This window comes from Planococcus citri, chromosome 4, assembly GCF_950023065.1.
Source record: "Planococcus citri chromosome 4, ihPlaCitr1.1, whole genome shotgun sequence".
NCBI classification, from domain to species: domain Eukaryota; kingdom Metazoa; phylum Arthropoda; class Insecta; order Hemiptera; family Pseudococcidae; genus Planococcus; species Planococcus citri.
Window position 1 is genome coordinate 51,790,884 of NC_088680.1, and position 18,214 is coordinate 51,809,097.

General features: G+C 32.7%; 1 protein-coding gene across 4 annotated transcripts in view; it reads right to left on the minus strand.

Annotated features, from left to right (window-relative positions):
• The window catches only part of LOC135844985 (cardioacceleratory peptide receptor-like), a 295,508-nt gene that overhangs the window by 20,943 nt on the left and 256,351 nt on the right, over window positions 1–18,214 (minus strand). For all 4 annotated transcript variants that reach the window (XM_065363405.1, XM_065363408.1, XM_065363406.1 and 1 more), the window contains exons 4-5: window positions 14,823–14,958; window positions 542–645 (exon numbers count right to left, since the gene is read on the minus strand). In XM_065363405.1, the coding sequence (XP_065219477.1) occupies window positions 542–645; window positions 14,823–14,958 (240 nt within the window). The remainder of the gene's footprint in view (window positions 1–541; window positions 646–14,822; window positions 14,959–18,214) is intronic.

Below are 18,214 nucleotides of genomic sequence, written 5' to 3' on the forward strand. Positions count from 1 at the left end.
GCCCGTTAGCGGGTCTCGGAACGTTTCTCAATTAAAAACTATATTTTTATGATGTACGCACCTTAGGGATGCTATAGACAAATTTTTGTCTGGGACTCACAAAGTAGGTATAATATGTACCTACAGTATATACAGCTTACCTTACTTCACCCCACACAGAAACTTCACACTCGCGCCATTCGTATAAAAATCACTCGTTAGAGATCGCACCAACGGCTCTAGGCTCGGCTTATCAGCCGCTATCAAGGCGCATGCGCGAACGAATTTACCAGGCACTCTTTAAAATTTTTCTAAGTGTCAAAGACGCGGGCCTCGGATCGTCAGTACGATGTACCGGGTCTCGGATAGTAAGCAAGCTCCATATATATATATATATATAAAAACTGACACACCGGGAATCGTCTAGTCTGAGCTCAAAACGTCGAGAACTATCAAAATTTTTGACCCCCGACCTTTTTATCCAAAGTTGGGCCTACCGCAATAGCCATCATTTTTTACAAAAATTTGGCTAAAAATTATCGCTCATAACTAAGAAAATTACCTGCAAATATCGAATTAATTTGCATCCAAAATTTCCAGCATGCCATGTGATAGTGATTCTCCACATTATATCCACTAATACGTTCACCAATCCGACTAATAAATCTGAAATGAAAAAATAAATAAAATGCAATTTGATTAAAGTAAAATAATCTTATAAACTCTCAAAGTAAATTTTTTATAAAATGTATGTATCTATGCATTTGACCAAACACCAATAAATTCATTTTTTTTCACCCTAAAAACTGGAAATTGAACTTCCAAAAACACACGCTTTTATACATCCTAAAGATATTACCTACGTCCTATACGTGGGCGTCTAAAAATATAGGCAAAAAATTCATATAATTTCCTAAAAATCAAACGCTTCAATCTGAAAAATATTTCGACGATTTTTTTCCCTGCGAAAGTATCCTTTGAATGGCTCAGACAGGTAGGTATAAGTATTACAAATGGCAGTATCAAGAAACTTATAACTTAAACGTGAACCATGCTCATAAAAAACCCACTTTAATCGAACATCATTTTTGAACGTTGTACTGTGTAAAAATGAAATTGTAGGTAACCTTACATGAAAAAAAGTTTCCAAGTTGTTGTAGGTAGAGGTTCACTGCACAGCACCTTTAAAATAACATTTTTTCGCCAAGAGCACAGATTAGATTTCTTTTCAATTCAACATCAAATTAAACGAAAGGTGGTTTTTTTCACTCGCAGTTCTTCTTCCATTCTCCCTTCACCCAATTTATATATTTTTTCATGGTATAACTGGACGTTTTACTCGAGTAATTGACAAGATAGAAACGTAGAAAAATTTGCAATAAGTTCTCCAACAACTCGAGGTATTTATAAGGAGGGGGGGGGGCGTTGGGTTCATTGAAACATTGAGAGAGCTGCAATATTATTACGACTTTTTTAAAATATCATTTGGCAAAAAAAATTTGCAACTGAAAAAATCATTCCACTCACTGAACGTTCTGCAGTTGAAAATCACGCTTATATTTTCATTATGGTTCCAAAAATTGAAGTAAAAAAAAATCATTCAAAAAGTTACTTTTGCGAGAGAACCTTTGAACAGGCACTCTTCGATTTAAACAGAACCAAGCTAGATCAAAAGACGATATCCTAAAATCCTCGTAACCAAAATTTCAAATGCTAAAGTTCATTTTTGAATTTTTAAACAATTTTTAAAATTCGCTAAAAATCCAAAAATAAACTTGATAATTTTAAATTTTGATTATTTTTTGATTTTGGGACATTCTCTTTCGAAAGTCTTTCAGTACTTACCAGAACTTCATTTGTTAGAAACTTTACAAAAATTTAAATCTCGTAAAAGAAAAGGAAACAATTTTGAAAAAAAATCAATAATTTTCATACGAGTATTCGTATTTAAAAAAGTCAACAATTTCAAAATTCGTTTTTTTTCTATCTTTCAGGAAATTTTTAGTCCACTTTATCGTTTTGATCACCCCTCATCATTCGATCACTTTTTGAACATACTAAATATTCACTCAAAGTCGAACCGAACTCGACTCAATAACTCTTTTATTATTTTTTGCGTTTATTGAAACACCCATATTAGAAACCCAATCAAGGTGTAAAAGAGCTCAGCTTTCGATATGTATAATGTACAAAGCGTAGCAGTCTACATCTTAATTACACCCTCAAAAAGAAAATTACGACTGGAAATTTCCATCATAAAGCTATATTAATTTTGAAAATTAGCGAAATATTTTGTTTTTTGGAAAATCAACCCTTCACCGACAACATCGTCGAGCAGTTAGTTACACAGGTAGGTACCTCAATAACAAAATATTAACAATAATGAGAAAAAGTTGTACAGTGTAGAATTGTAATTCTCAACTATAAAAGTAGGTACTCGCAAAAACCGAACAAAAAACCCCATTTACGAGGAATAATTTCACAGCTAGTCTTTTCTGAACCGTGATAACCACCAATCACGCTGAAATTAAAATATTAGCTAGGTACCGAGATGTTATTTTCATTCAAAAGAATACTACTCCAGACGTGCTAACGAACGTCTCGAAAGTAAAAAAAAAAAAAAACTTTAATTACGTAGTGAAAAATCATCATCGTGGCACTGTTATACAAAAGCTACCGATCTTTTTTCCAATTACCAAATCCATTAGGAAGACGTAGGTAGGTAAACCGCTCGTACACTTGGAAAAATCTCATCCCATCCTCGGACGCCTCCTGCAGCAGAAATTCCAAACCAGTCGACACTCCAATATTTCATCAAAAAGCACCTGTTGCGCGACACCTTAATTAACCAATAACTGCGCTCTATTTTTTATAACCGCGTAGACTTTTTACTACCTACTAATATTCAACCGTCAATGTATAAGTATAAGTATTCAACTTATAGAATCAATCGTTCGCAGACAAACGTGAAGCTATTTTTAAAATCATCGAAGAAATGTGAAAACGGTCGAAAAATCGTTCTTTCGAGACGTTTGAAATAGGTATGCGGCGGCTAAAAAATTCGTCACTCGTGATGAAAATAATTCACGTCGACAAATTAATTACGTAACGTCTGGACTAATATTTTCAAAATTAATCAACGCCTTAGTTTAATGTTTTGTAATTTGTAAATAACATTATATTTTAATAATACTCGCTATTTAATATTTTTCGTAACCATGGTTACCTATTTGTACCTGTTCGCCTGCATGCACATAGGTAAGTATAACGTACGTAAGCTTTAAATAAGAATTACTCCAGCATGCTGGGTAAAAAACGACACCCACGGCGCTAATTTGCACCGAGCTTGCATTGTTATTTTGATTTTGTTCCAAATCGTAGATACGTGTAAACGTATGTGTGTAATTGTATATGCCATTCGGATTCGCGTAGAAAAAGATTAATTCATTTCCAAAAATATACCAACGAAATACAAATAGTATTGCGTATTGTTTACAACGATTGTAATTTATTTCTTGCATCGTGTTCAGGTTAAAGGTTACAATAGAGTACGTAGACGTAGAACGATACAAATTCAAAACAAAAACAAACACATTGTAAGGAAGAAAAACGTAACAGGTATGTATTTTCAATGTACATATTTTACGTTGAAAATTAGTGATCAAGGGAGGGGGGATGTGTATACGTTCTGAGGTAATGTCAGGAGCTGTTGAACCTGCATGAGAAATTTTTTAACCGCAGACTTGGGCTTTTCGTCACTCAAATGGGGCTCGAAGAATTGAAATTGAAAAATAATGCATCGTAAAATTGAGAAGAAGGCAATGTTGAAAGTGTCTGTTGTGGGTCCCTCCTCGCCCGTCCCTCAATTTTTTTGAATTGAGATAGGACCTGAAAAGGCACTGATGGATTAAATTCAAAAAATACTCAAATTTTGGATTTCTGCTTGAAATTTTTATTTCAGTTTTCAGTTTAATTTTCAGAGTTTTTGTTTTTACTTTTGCTTTTTGATTTCGTTTCGAATTTTTCAAACTTCAAACACCTAATTTTCAGAATTTTCAATTTATATATTTCTAGTTTTTAATTTTATGAGCAGTTTCCGATTTTATTTTCAATTTTGAATTTGAATTTTATTTTTTTATTTGATTTTATTTTCAGAGACTTACACTTTGGGCATTTTCAGGGTTTTATGTTCCATTCTTGGAGTTTTCAACTTTATGCTAGGTATTTAATTCATTTTCAGAATTTTCAATTTCATTTGCAGTTTTTGATTCTATTTGCAAAGCAATCAATTTTATATTTGATGGATATACATATTTTCAGAATATTCATATTCATTCAACATTATTTTAAGGTTACTGATTTTTCCGTGTTAGGTACTTTCAGTTTTTGATTTCATGTAATCACGAATGTATTTTTATGTGTGCTTAGTTTTTCACTCGATTTTATGTTTTTGATTCAATGTTCAGGATTTTCAATTTTATTGCCAAATTTTGATTTGTTTTCTTTTTGTTCCGGATTTTCAATTTGATTTTCGATTTTCAACTTTTTTTTCAGCTTCAAGTTTTCTCATGAAATCATTTTCAGAGTTTTCAATTTTATTTTATCTTGCCAATTTTTGTTTGGAATTTTCAATTTCCTTTTCAGCTCGTTTTCAATTTTATTGCCAGTTGTAGGTTTTATTCCATGTTTTTAGTTTAAATGTTCGGGGCAGTTTTCGATTTAATTTCTAGTTTTCAACTTTATTTATAGGTACCTAGACCTACCATCGAGTTATTAATTTCATTTTCATTTTTTTTTTCATCTTTTACAATTTAATTTACCCACCTTTTTCGTTTTGTCTTCTGATATTGATTTCATATCCACAGATATCAATTTTATTTTATCTTTTCAATCAACTCGTATTCTCAGAACATCCTAATTTATTTTCAGTTTTTAATTCAATTTTTTTATTTCGCTTACATTCGGGTTTCTATTATATTTTTGGAATTTCAAGTTTCATTTTATGTTTTTTATTCAATGTTCAGAATTTTCAACCTTGTTTTTTTGATTTCAAGAATTTTTTATTTCATTTTCAGCTTTTTTAAAGTTTTTGCGTTTATTTTTGGCTTTTTAAGGTCATTGACTCGTCTGTCTGGCTGTTGAAGGATGTCTGGAAACCTTTCTAGCTTCCGAGGTCAGTGAACTGTCTGTTAGGCATGTGAAGGACGTCTGGCTTCCAGTCGGGGCTCCTAAGGTGACTGACCTGTCTGTCTGGCAGGTCATTGACTTGCCTGGTGGACTGTTGAAAGCCGACTGGCTTCCTGTCTGGCCTCTCAAGGTCATTGACCTGTCTGTCTGACTTCTAGAGACCGTCGTCTGTCCTCCTAAGGTCATTGACCTGTCTGGCTGGCTTTTGAAGACTACGTGGCTTGTAATCTGACCTCTGAAAATCCTTGAACTGTCTGTGAGGCTTGTGATGGCCATCTGACTTCTAGGCTGGTCTCTGAAGGTCATTGACCTGTCTAGTCTGAATTCTGAAGCGAAGGTCACCAAGAGTCCTGTTTGAGTTTCAACTTTATTTCATAGTTTGGATTCAATCTTCATAATTTTCAACTCTATTTTCAGTTATCAATTTCATTTTCAGTTTTCGATTTCATGTTCCGAATTTTTAATTTCAATTTCTGTTTTCAACATTATTATGTTTTTGATTTCATTTTCAATTTTTCATTAAATTTTAAAAAATTTAAATTTTACTTTCAATTTTTACTTTTATGCTTAGCTTTTAATTTCATTTTATTCTCAATAATGTTCAGAAATCCATATTTCCAATTTCATGGTCATTTTCAGTTTCATTTTCAATTTCAGTTCTGAATTTTGATACGTATTTAGGATTTTTTGTTTTGTTTTCAGTTTTTAGTACTTGACTCTATTTTCTGTTTTCAATTTTTTTTTCAATTTCATTTTCCGGTTTGGATTTTATTTTCAGTGTTTTCAACTTCACTTTAATATGCTTTTAGTTCAAAGTTCAGATTTTTCAATTTCGTTTCAAGTGTTCAATATTCTTCAGTTTTAATAGCAGGTTTTCATTCAGTTTTCAGGACTTCTGATTTCATTTTCAGTTATTATCAAGTTTTGAGTTTATTCAGAGTTTTCAATTTCATTTTTGGTTTTTGATTCGATTAACACATTTTTCAATTTTTAATTTTCACTTATTAATTTTGCTTTGTGTTTTTGATTCAATGCTCGAAATTTCCAATTTAATTTTCAGTTTCAATTTTATTGGTTTTTGATTGTGTATTTCAGTGTTTTTCATGCAATTCTCAGGATTTTAAATTTTATTCTCAGTATTTACCCTTCAAGATTTCTGGTTCATTTTCAGAGTTTTGAAATCTTTCAGGTTTTTAATTCGATGTTTACAACAAATTTTCAGTCTTATAGTCGGTTCTTAGCTTGGTTTAATTTTCAGCTTTTCATTCGGTAATCTGGATTTTTTAGTTCCGTTTTCAGTTTTTAGTTTTTTTTTCAGTTTTCAATAGGTATTTCATTTTGGGACTTCAAATTTAATGTTCAGAATTTTCAATTTCGTTTTTAGTATTTCAATGTTGAAGGCCAGTTTTTAATTCCATTTTTATTTTAGATTTTCTAACAATTCAATCTTCTGGATTTTCAATTTCATAGCCAGTTTTTGATTTTGTTTTAAGAGTTGTCATTTTCAATTCATATCTACTTATTTTCAAATTTAATGATCATAATTTTCAATCTCAATTTCCAATTCTATCGTCCAATTTTCAGCTTATTTTCAATTTTTTATTAAATTTTCTCGATTTCAATTTCCATATATTTTGAAGAAATTTCGCATTAGAGACTCTAGAATGACTGGAAACAGTGAAATTCGGTTCGGAGGAGTTGATATTGCTAAAAATGATCAATTTTAAATATTCAAAAATGAAAATTTGGCTTTGGGAGTTTCAGGTTATGCGTTTTCCCGAAATCACAGTTCTGTTCAAATCGAAGTCGAATACTTCTGGAAATTTCCTCGTTGGTTTGTAAAATTTTAAAACTTACAGGCATCGAATTGAAAAAGTGAGCAGAAATTCAACCCTTTCCTACAAACAATCATTCACTCTAGTTCCATTAACCTTTTCCATCTGAAAAAGAGTTTTAAAAAAAAATTGTAATCGAGTTCCTTCGTTCGATTTTGTTCTTTGAATTTCTCGCGGTTATTTTCATCGCAAGAATAGGACGGAGTGTGATTGCGATTTTGCCTAAAATAACATATCCTCAAGAATAACACTTGGCGGTATTGTCTTTCTTTCGTATCGGACCGAGAGAGAGCAAGTAAGTACGAGTATATAGTAAGAAAGTTGAAAAGCGAAATAAAATTCGTCTCGAGACACGCCTGGCAGCAATCAAAGCGCGCTTCCGGTTGTTTGTTTTATGACGGCGTTTGCAACATGGAGCAGCAAAAATCGAGAAAAAACCATATCTTTGAGAAGAACCAACTACTATATAGCGAGCAAGGGTGAGTTGTGATGGGAAAAGGAAAACCGTTCTCGTAAAGAATTTCTTTACCACACAATTCTCACGAAAATGGGAACATAGTTCGGCTATTAGGCGAATTTTACACGACCAATGAAAAGTAAAAAAAAAAAAATCCGGCCGACGCACCCGTACCCGGCGCCCTGCACTTCTTCCTTTGTCAGACCCTTCGAGCTACCATCATCGCCGTGATTTTCTCTACATGGAATATACGACTATTGTTTTCTTTTCAAACGCACGTGTTTTTCGGTACAATAAAAGGCATATAAGGCTACTTTTACACATTTCTTAGGCAACCATCATATTAACAAAAATAAAAGCCTTGTAAGATTTTCAACAATACGTCATCTCTTTTTTTCACCCTTCTACGCTGCTCTTTTTCTATCGCAACTCGTTTCTCTTTTTCTTTTTTCGCTTTTTCGTCCAAATATTACCTAATCCGCGTATAAAAAACTTGTTCTTTGATGATGGGTTTCAAGAGTGTGTATTTTTTCTGCTCGAAATAACAATAGAATAAAGGTAGGTAGATACTAGATAGGTTATCAAATTAAAAACTTGTTTAAATCAAGCCAATCGATAGTACTCGTACTCGTCCGTAAAATGAATTTCATTTAACATTAGGGGTACCTACTTTCTGCTTGCCTTTTCAAATCTCGATTCTTACCCCCTCAAAAAAACTACGTTCCTGGTGTTCGGAATCTGACATCGAGTCTTGTTTCTTGGATATTATCCAATTAAAAAACACGTACTACAAATGCGTTACGTCCTTTCAACATGTTTATGTTTCGGTTATTCGTTGTTTTCGTTTTAATTTGCGAGTGCATTTCAATCCGACATTAACGAGAGGAAATAAATTTGGAAAATTAAAATACCCCGATTGTCGCGCTACGATACACTCGACCAATAAAAGGGTGTCTAATTTTTCGCGAATGATTTCTATTTTAATGATATATTCATTTTTGATGAGCTTCGCGGTGTGTAGTATTTTATACTTTATTAAATTCTTTCCAGTATACGCGTCATTTTTTTTCTATTTTACCCACATTACGAGACGAGGCGAATTTCAATTCCGCATCTTCTACACGTTGAGTTTTTTTCATTGCGAGATATTTCAGCTCGATTTGAATTTCGCTACGGAGTATTTTGTTTTAATAAAATGATGCGGATGGAACCTTCAAACGTTCGTATATTTTCATACTTATTATTTGTAGGATACGAGTACCTACCTGTGCATGGTGGTTTATATCGAAATCAATTCAAATTCTGCGTAGTAGCCTTCGAGCAAGGTGAACTAAATGCAATTGCTTCCTTCATTGATACCTATCTAATATTTTGATTCTCCATGAAATGTTGAGAGGAGGGGGAGAGGGATTCAAAGCGAGAAGTTCCCTGGCCTCGTAGGTATACAAATTTTTCAAATTTATTGTTTGATTAATGACTCAATGTGAATTGAATTTCAATTGTTTTCAAGCGAATCGAATCGAATCATTCACAAACGATTGGTATTTTAACAAATTCATTGATTTCTAGGTAAATCATTTGCGAACGAATTGAATAATTTTTTAGTGAATCATTCGCGAACGAAGTAATCAATTTTTGAGGGATCATCCACAAACAAATTGATTGATTTCCAAGTGAATCATTCGCGAACGATTGTTTAATTGTTGGCGAATCACTCGTGAACGAATTGAATAATTTTTTGGTGAATCATTGGCGAACGAATTGATTAATTGTTACTTTATTGGTGAATCATTCGCTAACGAAATATTCAACTTTTAGCGAATCGTCCACGAACGAATTGATTAATTGTTGGTGAATCATTCGTGAACGAATTGAATAATTCTTTGCTGAATTATTCGCGAACGAAATGATTAATTGTTGGTGAATCATTCGTGAACGAAATGATCAATTTTTAGTGAATCATTCGCGAACGAATTGAATAATTTTTTGTTGAATTATTCGCGAACGAAATGATTAATTGTTGGTGAATCATTCACTAACGAATTGAATAGTTTGAAATAATTAATTTTCATTGAATCATTCGGGAACGAAATAATCAATTTTAGTGAATCATTCACGAACGAATTGATTAATTGTTGGCGAATCACTCGTGAACGAGTTGAATAATTTTTTGGTGAACCATTTGCGAATGAAATAATCAATTTTTTGGTGAATCATTCGCGAACGAAATAATCAATTTCTAGTGAGTCGTTTGCGAACGAATTCTTTAATTGTTGGTGAATCATTCGCTAAATAAATGATTAATTGTTGGTGAATCATTCGCGAACGAAATAATCAATTTTTAGTGAATTATCCACGAACGAATTGATTGATTGTTGGTGAATCATTCACGAACGAATTGAAAAATTTTTTGGTGAATCATTCGTGAACGAATTGAATAATTTTTTTCTGAATCATTCGCGAACAAAATGATTAATTATTGGTGAATCCTTCGCGAGCGAATTGAACAATTTTTTGGTGAATCATTCGCGAACGAAATAATCAATTTCTAGTGAATCGTTTGCGAACGAATTCTTTAATTATTGCTGGTGATTCATCCACGAACGAATTGATTGATTGTTGGTGAATCATTCGCGAACGAAATTATCAATTTTTAGTGAATCATCCGCGAACGAATTGATTGATTGTTGGTGAATCATTCACGAACGAATTGAATAACTTTTTGGTGAATCATTCGCGAACAAAATTATTAATTGTTGGTGAATCTTTCGCGAACGAATTGAATAGTTTTTTGGTGAATCATTCGCGAACGAATTGAACAATTTTTTGGTGAATCATTCGCGAACGAATTGAATTATTTTTTTCTGAATTATTCGCGAACAAAATGATTAATTGTTGGTGAATCTTTCGCGAACGAATTGAACAATTTTTTGGTGAATCATTCGCGAACGAAATAATCAATTTCTAGTGAATCGTTTGCGAACGAATTCTTTAATTGCTGGTGATTCATCCATGAACGAATTGAATAATTTTTTAGTGAATCATTCGCGAACGAAATAATCAATTTTTGATGGATCATCCACAAACAAATTGATTGATTTCTAAGTGAATCATTCACGAACGAATTGAATAATTTTGTTTCTGAATCATTCGCGAACAAAATGATTAATTGTTGGTGAATCTTTCGCGAACGAATTGAATAGTTTTTTGGTGAATCATTCGTGAACGAATTGAATATTTTTTGGTGAATCATTCGCGAACGAAGTAATCAATTTTTGATGGATCATCCACAAACAAATTGATTGATTTCCAAGTGAATCATTCACGAACGAATTGAATAATTTTGTTTCTGAATCATTCGCGAACAAAATGATTAATTGTTGGTGAATCTTTCGCGAACGAATTGAATAGTTTTTTGGTGAATCATTCGTGAACGAATTGAATATTTTTTGGTGAATCATTCGCGAACGAATTGAACAATTTTTTGGTGAATCATTCGCGAACGAATTTAATAATTTTTTGCTGAATAATTCGTGAACGAAATAAATAATTTTTAGTGAATCATTCGCGAACGAAATGATCAATTTTTAGTAAATCATTCACCTTCACGAATGAATTGATTAATTGTTGGTGAATCATTCGCGAACGAATTGAATAATTTTTTGGTGAATCATTCGCAAACGAATTGAATACGTTTTTGGTAAATAGAAAAGTAGGTAAAATGATGAAATCTCATTCAAGGCCGTCTAAGGACAATGCCTTTTAACACACACGATTCGTTATCTTTTGATATGTACTTAGACTTACGTTCCATGCACATGCCTAAGCTCACATTTGCTTAATAAAAAGATTCGAAACTAACTCGTGTCCAAATTACGAGTATCTCCATTTGAAAATTACTTTTCACAGAAGATGAAACCAAACACGCGAGAGACTTTAAGTACATCGTTGGCTGGTGAATTGATGGATACGCTATAGGTACCTGATGCTATAGTAAAGCAAAAAAATAATCCCAAGCCGCTTAACTCGATGACACGCGTCTATCCTTATTGCTCTTCCAATACACCTAAAGCTTAAGGGAAAAACATGGTGATTTGTCCTAGACGATAAATTTTTCGGCCGTTAGTCGTATTTCCACCGTATACCAGAATTTTATAACTATTAGGGTGATTGTCCGTTCGGTCGTAAAGGAAAAACTTTTCATTTGGCAGTTGGTTCGCGATAATGATGTTATCGTGTTCTTCGGTCTGTCGCCAAAATTCACTAGGTACGTGCATTTGGCGTACCGTATTCAAAAGTAGTAGCTCTAGCTTCATCGACGTTTAGTTTTTTTTTCCCTTTGAAATACAATTCGACGAACGATGATTCTCTATGTATCTGAGTTAGGTATATCATATAAGCTCGTGTTACGAAGAGAAATTTATTTTGTATTTTTGTAGTTACACAAATGTTATTTTCAATGGTTTGAAAGCTTGTGAAAAAAACACACACTCGACTTCAACGCTGCATGAATATTCAAAGTATCAGTCGCAGCTTATCACGTTATGTCTGCTGCTAATGCAGCAATTCAAACCGTACAAGTGTAAGTAGGCTCGTCGATGTTGAGATTTGAAGGGAGAATTCGATTCAATATCAAACTCTTTTCTTTCGTATGACGACGCAGCTTTTTCAATAAAATGGTAGGTATTTTTTTTTTTTTTGCATTATTACCACTTATTTCTCTACCTACAAAACGTTACTGCAAAAAGAATCATATTTCGTTTAAAATTACAATTGGAGAAGCCAGAAAAGCTTACACCTACCTAAAAATTTACTCAATCTGGTGAGTATAAAGTTGCTTCTTATTTTGCTGTAAGAGGAATGAGAGGAGCGGAAAAATTTCGATATTTGAGACAGTGAGACAATCCTAAGAACTTTGAAATTAAAAAACATTTATTCACGTATGTCGTATACTAACAAAGAAACCAATCTAACCCTACACCCCAGATTTGATAAATTCTTAGATGTTTAAAAAGAGCACGTCAGGAAATCTTCAAATCCAAAATTTCAGCTGCTCAGCTCAATTTAATTTGTCAATTTTTAGCACATTTTTGAAAATAACAAAATAGGTAATTCAAAATTATCTAAATTGTAACATAATTGAATTTCAAAGCTGAAGTTTTATAAATTCAAGTACCCAGGACATGAAAAATTGAAAAAAATTCATGCCTATTGATAATCTTGATTTTGAAGTTTTTTTTCATTTTATGTGAGAATATTCCTCTATTTGTTTGAAAAATTTCCTCCAAGTCCATAATAAGACATAATATTATATGATATGTAATAAAAAAAACTATCCTAAGTTGAAAAAAAAAATCAAAAGATATAACGAATCTTTTTTTATTTTTTATCACGAATGTTTTTTTCTCAAAAAATGGAAGGAAGGGGGTCTGCTCGAAATTTTTATAACGCCAATCCGCGTCACATTGACTTAATTTTGAAATATTGGAGAAAACTTTGTTGAATTCTTCTTACAATATTATTATTTCAGATTTTTCAAAACTTGGGAAAAAATGGGCTAATTTCTAACACTTGAAGTAAGTATTTGTATTTGATCTAATTTTACGAAATGACTCCGTTCATGAATTTTTGATAATTTTTCGCGAATTACAAGTTATTAGTTGTTTTTGTACTTCTATTGTCGAGGGGGGGGGGAGGGAGGGCGCTAAATTGAAGTTGCAAGTCCCCAATTTTCATACCCCCCTGCCACTGTGTTTTGAGAAAAAATCAAAGCACCTAGCTTATTAATTTTTTTTTGGAAGTATAAAAAAGTAACTTTCGTTTTAATTTAAGTGCAAATCTTCATCAAATTTTCGTCGTAATTCTAATCTTGTTTTCGATAATTCAAAAATTTCAGTGTTGCAACCTTAATAGATTTTATATTTGGGTAATTTTGACCAAAAAAAAAATTCAAAATTTTTTGAAATAGGTAATTACCAAAATTTATTTATTTATTCATATTTTTTTTCTAATTCTTTCATTTTTTTTTAGTTTTTATGGTAATTTTTTGATTATTTCAAACTTTCCTTTGAGAAGACTGCGTCCCCCCGCGCCCCCCACACAAATTTCCTGCACGTAAGTAATTATTGATAAATTGAAACTTTTTGGTGAACTACTATATCCAAGTAATTTCTGGAACTCATATGGTGATTGTTGGTAATTTACTGGTTACTGGTAATAATTGGAAAATTACTAGTAATTTTAGATAAAATACCACCTGCAAGCAGACAGCCTTGAGAGGCCAGACAGCAAGACAGACGGCCTTGAGAAGTCAGACAGACAGGTCAGTGACCTTCAGGGGCCGTACAGGCAGATATACGACCTTGAGACGCAAGATAGATGACCTTCAGAAGGTAGACAGACGAGTCAATAACCTTGAGATGTCAGACAGGCAAGAAGACGACCTTGGGAAGTCAGACAAACAGGTAAGTGACCTTGAGAGACCGTACAGGCAGACAGACGACCTTGAGAGGCAAGATAGATGACCTTGAGAGGTTATAAACAGACGAGTCAATGACCTTGAGACGCAAAGAAGGCAGGAAGACGACCTTGGGGAATCAGACAGACAGGAAAGTGACCTTGAGAGGCCAGACAGACACATAAGAGTTGACCTTGAGAGAACAGAGACAGACGACCTTGAGAAACTAGAAAGACAAGTCAATAGACTGAAAACCCGGTCCGGATGATCATGTCTGATTTTATTTATTTTGTAAATTACTTATTGATAATTCTGGCCATTTTCTTAGATAAATTACTATACTTATAGTAATCTTTTGCCAATTATTAGGTATTAATTATTTTTTGGTGAATTACCAAATAATCTTTAGTAAGTTATCAGTCATTTTTCGAGGTAAAAGTTGTTGAATTCTTAATAATGCCTAGCTTTTGAAAATTTTGGAGAAAATTCATGTTTTGAGTACAGACGATGATACAATTTTTTGCCTGCATCAAGAACTCTGATAAAAATATGACCAACTGCTGACTCCTCAAGTTACAATGGAATAAACTTTCAGATTATAGAGCTTGATTTTTGTGAGCTTGAAAAAAAAATCAATTATTTGTTAAGATTATGTCAAGCTCTCAAAAATTTATTTCTGACATTTTGTCAGGCTCAGGCTTTTAATTTTCTTAACGTACCTACAAATGCGTTGAGGTTTGATTTTATAAAATGAATAAAATAAAGAAAAATCGCTGAAAATTTAAGTGAAAAATTCAATGTACAAAATAATTTTCGCAATTAAAAAACCATCTCATTAAATACAAACAAAATACCTACGTACAAAGAATGCACATTAAGAATACTGCTTACATAATGTAATACTCACCAGCAAATGCCAAGTGCATAATGAAAAAATTCATTCGGGATTTCCTTCCCTTATGTTTAAGCAAAGCTATCAACACGGACGAGTTTCCAACCACAATTAAAATAAATAAGACCCATAAAACGATGAATTGAGGAGTCTGAAACAAACAAACAAAACGCATAAAATTGTTAAATTATTCCAAAAAATTTACAACACGGTTTATCGCCGTATAACGTCACTCCATTTATACTTATGCAAACTTTTCGCCATTTTTTACTACCCTGGTGCGTTCCATTGTAACAATACACCACACACATATGCACACATATACGAGTATCTCACAAAATATCCAGAGTTATTCGCAGTATACTCGTATGTATATCTCAAGTACGCAGCAATGATGTACGTATAGAAAAATATCAAGAAGTTGTAGAGAAACCCTAGACGAAGAAGAAATAGAAAAGGTTTTATATTTTTGTTTAACTTGACTTTGATTGATGCTTTTTGAAATCCGAGTGTATTTTTATCCCATATCTATAAGATTATCATGCATGTTGGTGTACCTACTTTTATATGTGTACCAAACGTGAAACGAGATGATGTAAATTTGATGAGTTTTCCAATACAAAGTAAAACTTTCGAACCTATTCGAATATTAATTGAAGTCGTGTGAAAAAATTCCTACTGGTTAGGCTCACCATCGCAGTTTGAATGGAACTTCATGTTTAACGTGTAAAGTTTACGTGACAGGTCGACATTCCTGTTTTCGTATTCGTACTCCGAGAATGGCGGTAAATCATCTCGTGTTTGTGACTGTTGCGATGTTCATCGAAGGTGTTTTTCTACCCCTTGGCCCCTCTCGTATGAGGGCTAGGTATAGGTATTAGTTTTGTTTACGATTGAAGTCTCATTTGAGAGATATCCTAAGTGACGTTATGGACGTACAAACAACTCCTAATGTAGTCCTTCTGTTTGTGTATCTATCAAGTAATGTTGTGTAAGATGTAATATACAAGGTGTCCTATCAAATACGAGATGTTATACTTCATATTTGGATACGTCCAATTAGACAAAGAAAATCATTTTCCCTCTTTCAGCAAAATTAATCGTTGGTTTTGAAATTTTCTGAATTTCAAATTCTTTCGCAAAATCACAAAATAGGTACCGAATATAATGAAAATAAAATGAAAAATTGGCAAATTTTGCCAAAAAAATCTAAAACATCAAAAAATGTAATTATTCAGGTGGTTTTTAAAAAATAATTCAGATTATCGAAGGGACACCCTGTATACCTACATGTGCTCATCTCATAGGTATCTCAACTTACTAATAGCCAAAAACTATTCTAATTTAGTGATAGATTAATTAAAACCGGAGAATAAACGTTTGGAGTATAAAGTTTCACCCAAACTATTTTAGATTAAAATTCACGTAGAAAATTAAAAGTCGAAAGCTTTCGTTATTGATGAATTTAACTCGCGGCTACAGGCTTGGAAAAAAACGAGCGATATTTTACCAAACATGAATCTCAAACTTGACTCCAAATTTTCGAACACGTGAATATCGCAGATTTACTTACACAGAAAGGTACGAGTAATTGGTATAGGTACATCTACCTTCATTTGATTCGCGTGTATGTAGGTTCGATTCTAAGAAACCTACTTACACGATCGAGAAACTCGAAAGCATTGGAAATAATTCATCATTACTCGACGGAGGGAATCATAATTTGAGGAAAATTGCGACAACGTTTCATTAGCGACGAGAAACGACTGATGATTTTAAAGGTAGAGAATTTTTTCCCTGCTGAGTTCTTCGTCTCTCGCTTTAATTGCGAATGAAATCGTCGCCGCTTGAAAACTGCTTTTGTTGTGCTCAAACTTTGGAAACGTTTTCTGAAGTTTATTGTTTGTTTAGTTCGAGTTTTATAGATTAATGGATATTCGAGGCGGATTTGTCATCTCTTCTTAGACGATGTCTCGTTAGCGCGTTTTATAAAATTGCCGCGTGTTCTTCGCACTCGTCGTCGCAAAATTATCGAACAAGATGTGTATACGAGTACCTCCGGTGTTGATTAAATTATATACGTACGCGAGAATGAGAAATTTTTCACTTCTGACGTGAATTATTCATCTCGAAAGGTTTTAAAATATCGACATGTTACGATATAGAGCATGTATGTAGGTACTAGGTAGGTATAAAAGTCGATGGTTTTCATAGGCTTAAATACTGGTACCTATCTAACATCATCTTTCAATTTAGTCAATTTTTTTCTCTTCATTTTTTTCAGACATCGAATTTAGCTGAAAAAGAAGTGTTGGCGTATTAATTTTACAAGGAAGATAATTCCATGACAATTTTTAGTTTAAAAATCTAAAACACGTGCCAGGAGATCTGGGAAGGTAGAGTTTTCAAAATTGAAGTAAAATATAGAAAATAAGTTGTCAATTCATAAAATTATGATCTCATTACTTGTTTTGTGACCGTAAAACTTTAACATTTTAAAATCAACATCGAGACAATGATTTTGAGCTTATGGGAGAGTCTATTTGAGGAATTTCATGATGAACAGCATTTTTTAAAATATTGTTCGGGTACTTTTTTTAAATATAAATAACATGTTTGGCTCGTTTTGTGTAATTTACCAACATTTTTCACCAAATTCAGTACCCACCTATTTATCTCGTACAACATTGAAAATTTTTCGTACTCTTTGATAACGTTTGAGTCAATTTTAGCAAATAGCTGTCAATTTTATATATTTGGTGCACAGACGTATTGCCTAAATTTTGATTAGGTAAGCACATTTTCAATAATTTTCATGATTTACCAAACATTAAAAATCATCATACTCATCAAAAGTATTAAGTGTAAGGTGGCGCTTATTCTGTGAACATTTTTTCAATTAATTTTTTTTCTCATTTCCTAAGTTACAGGCTTTTTTGAATAAAAACGATTTGGTTCTGTAAATTATGACTGCCAACAGTAAATTAAGTTGTGTCAGGAGCTCTCACTGCTCCAACTAGAAAAAAGATCAAAAAATTGTACGCTATATAAAATTTTTGTGAGGTATAAATTTTCAACTTATGCATCACAACTTTTCTAAATAAGCCCGCCTCCCATTTTCAAGAAAAAAGCACCATTGTTCTGCTAGCAATGTTGACCCCTGTCACAAAGTCATCTCCAAAATTGAAAACCAAAAAAAAAAATTAAACATCTCAAAAAAACTGGTGAAAGTTTTAAATTTCTGCGTCAAAATTCCTTTAAATAAACGCAGCTATCTTCCATTTGGAGAAAACCCCTTCCAGGGGTTCCAAGTGATTTTGCTCCTTGATGGTCATACTTACCTTCCTAAAGTTGATGAAAAAAATCAAAAAAATAAAATAGGTAGAAATTTCAAAAAATGAACAAGA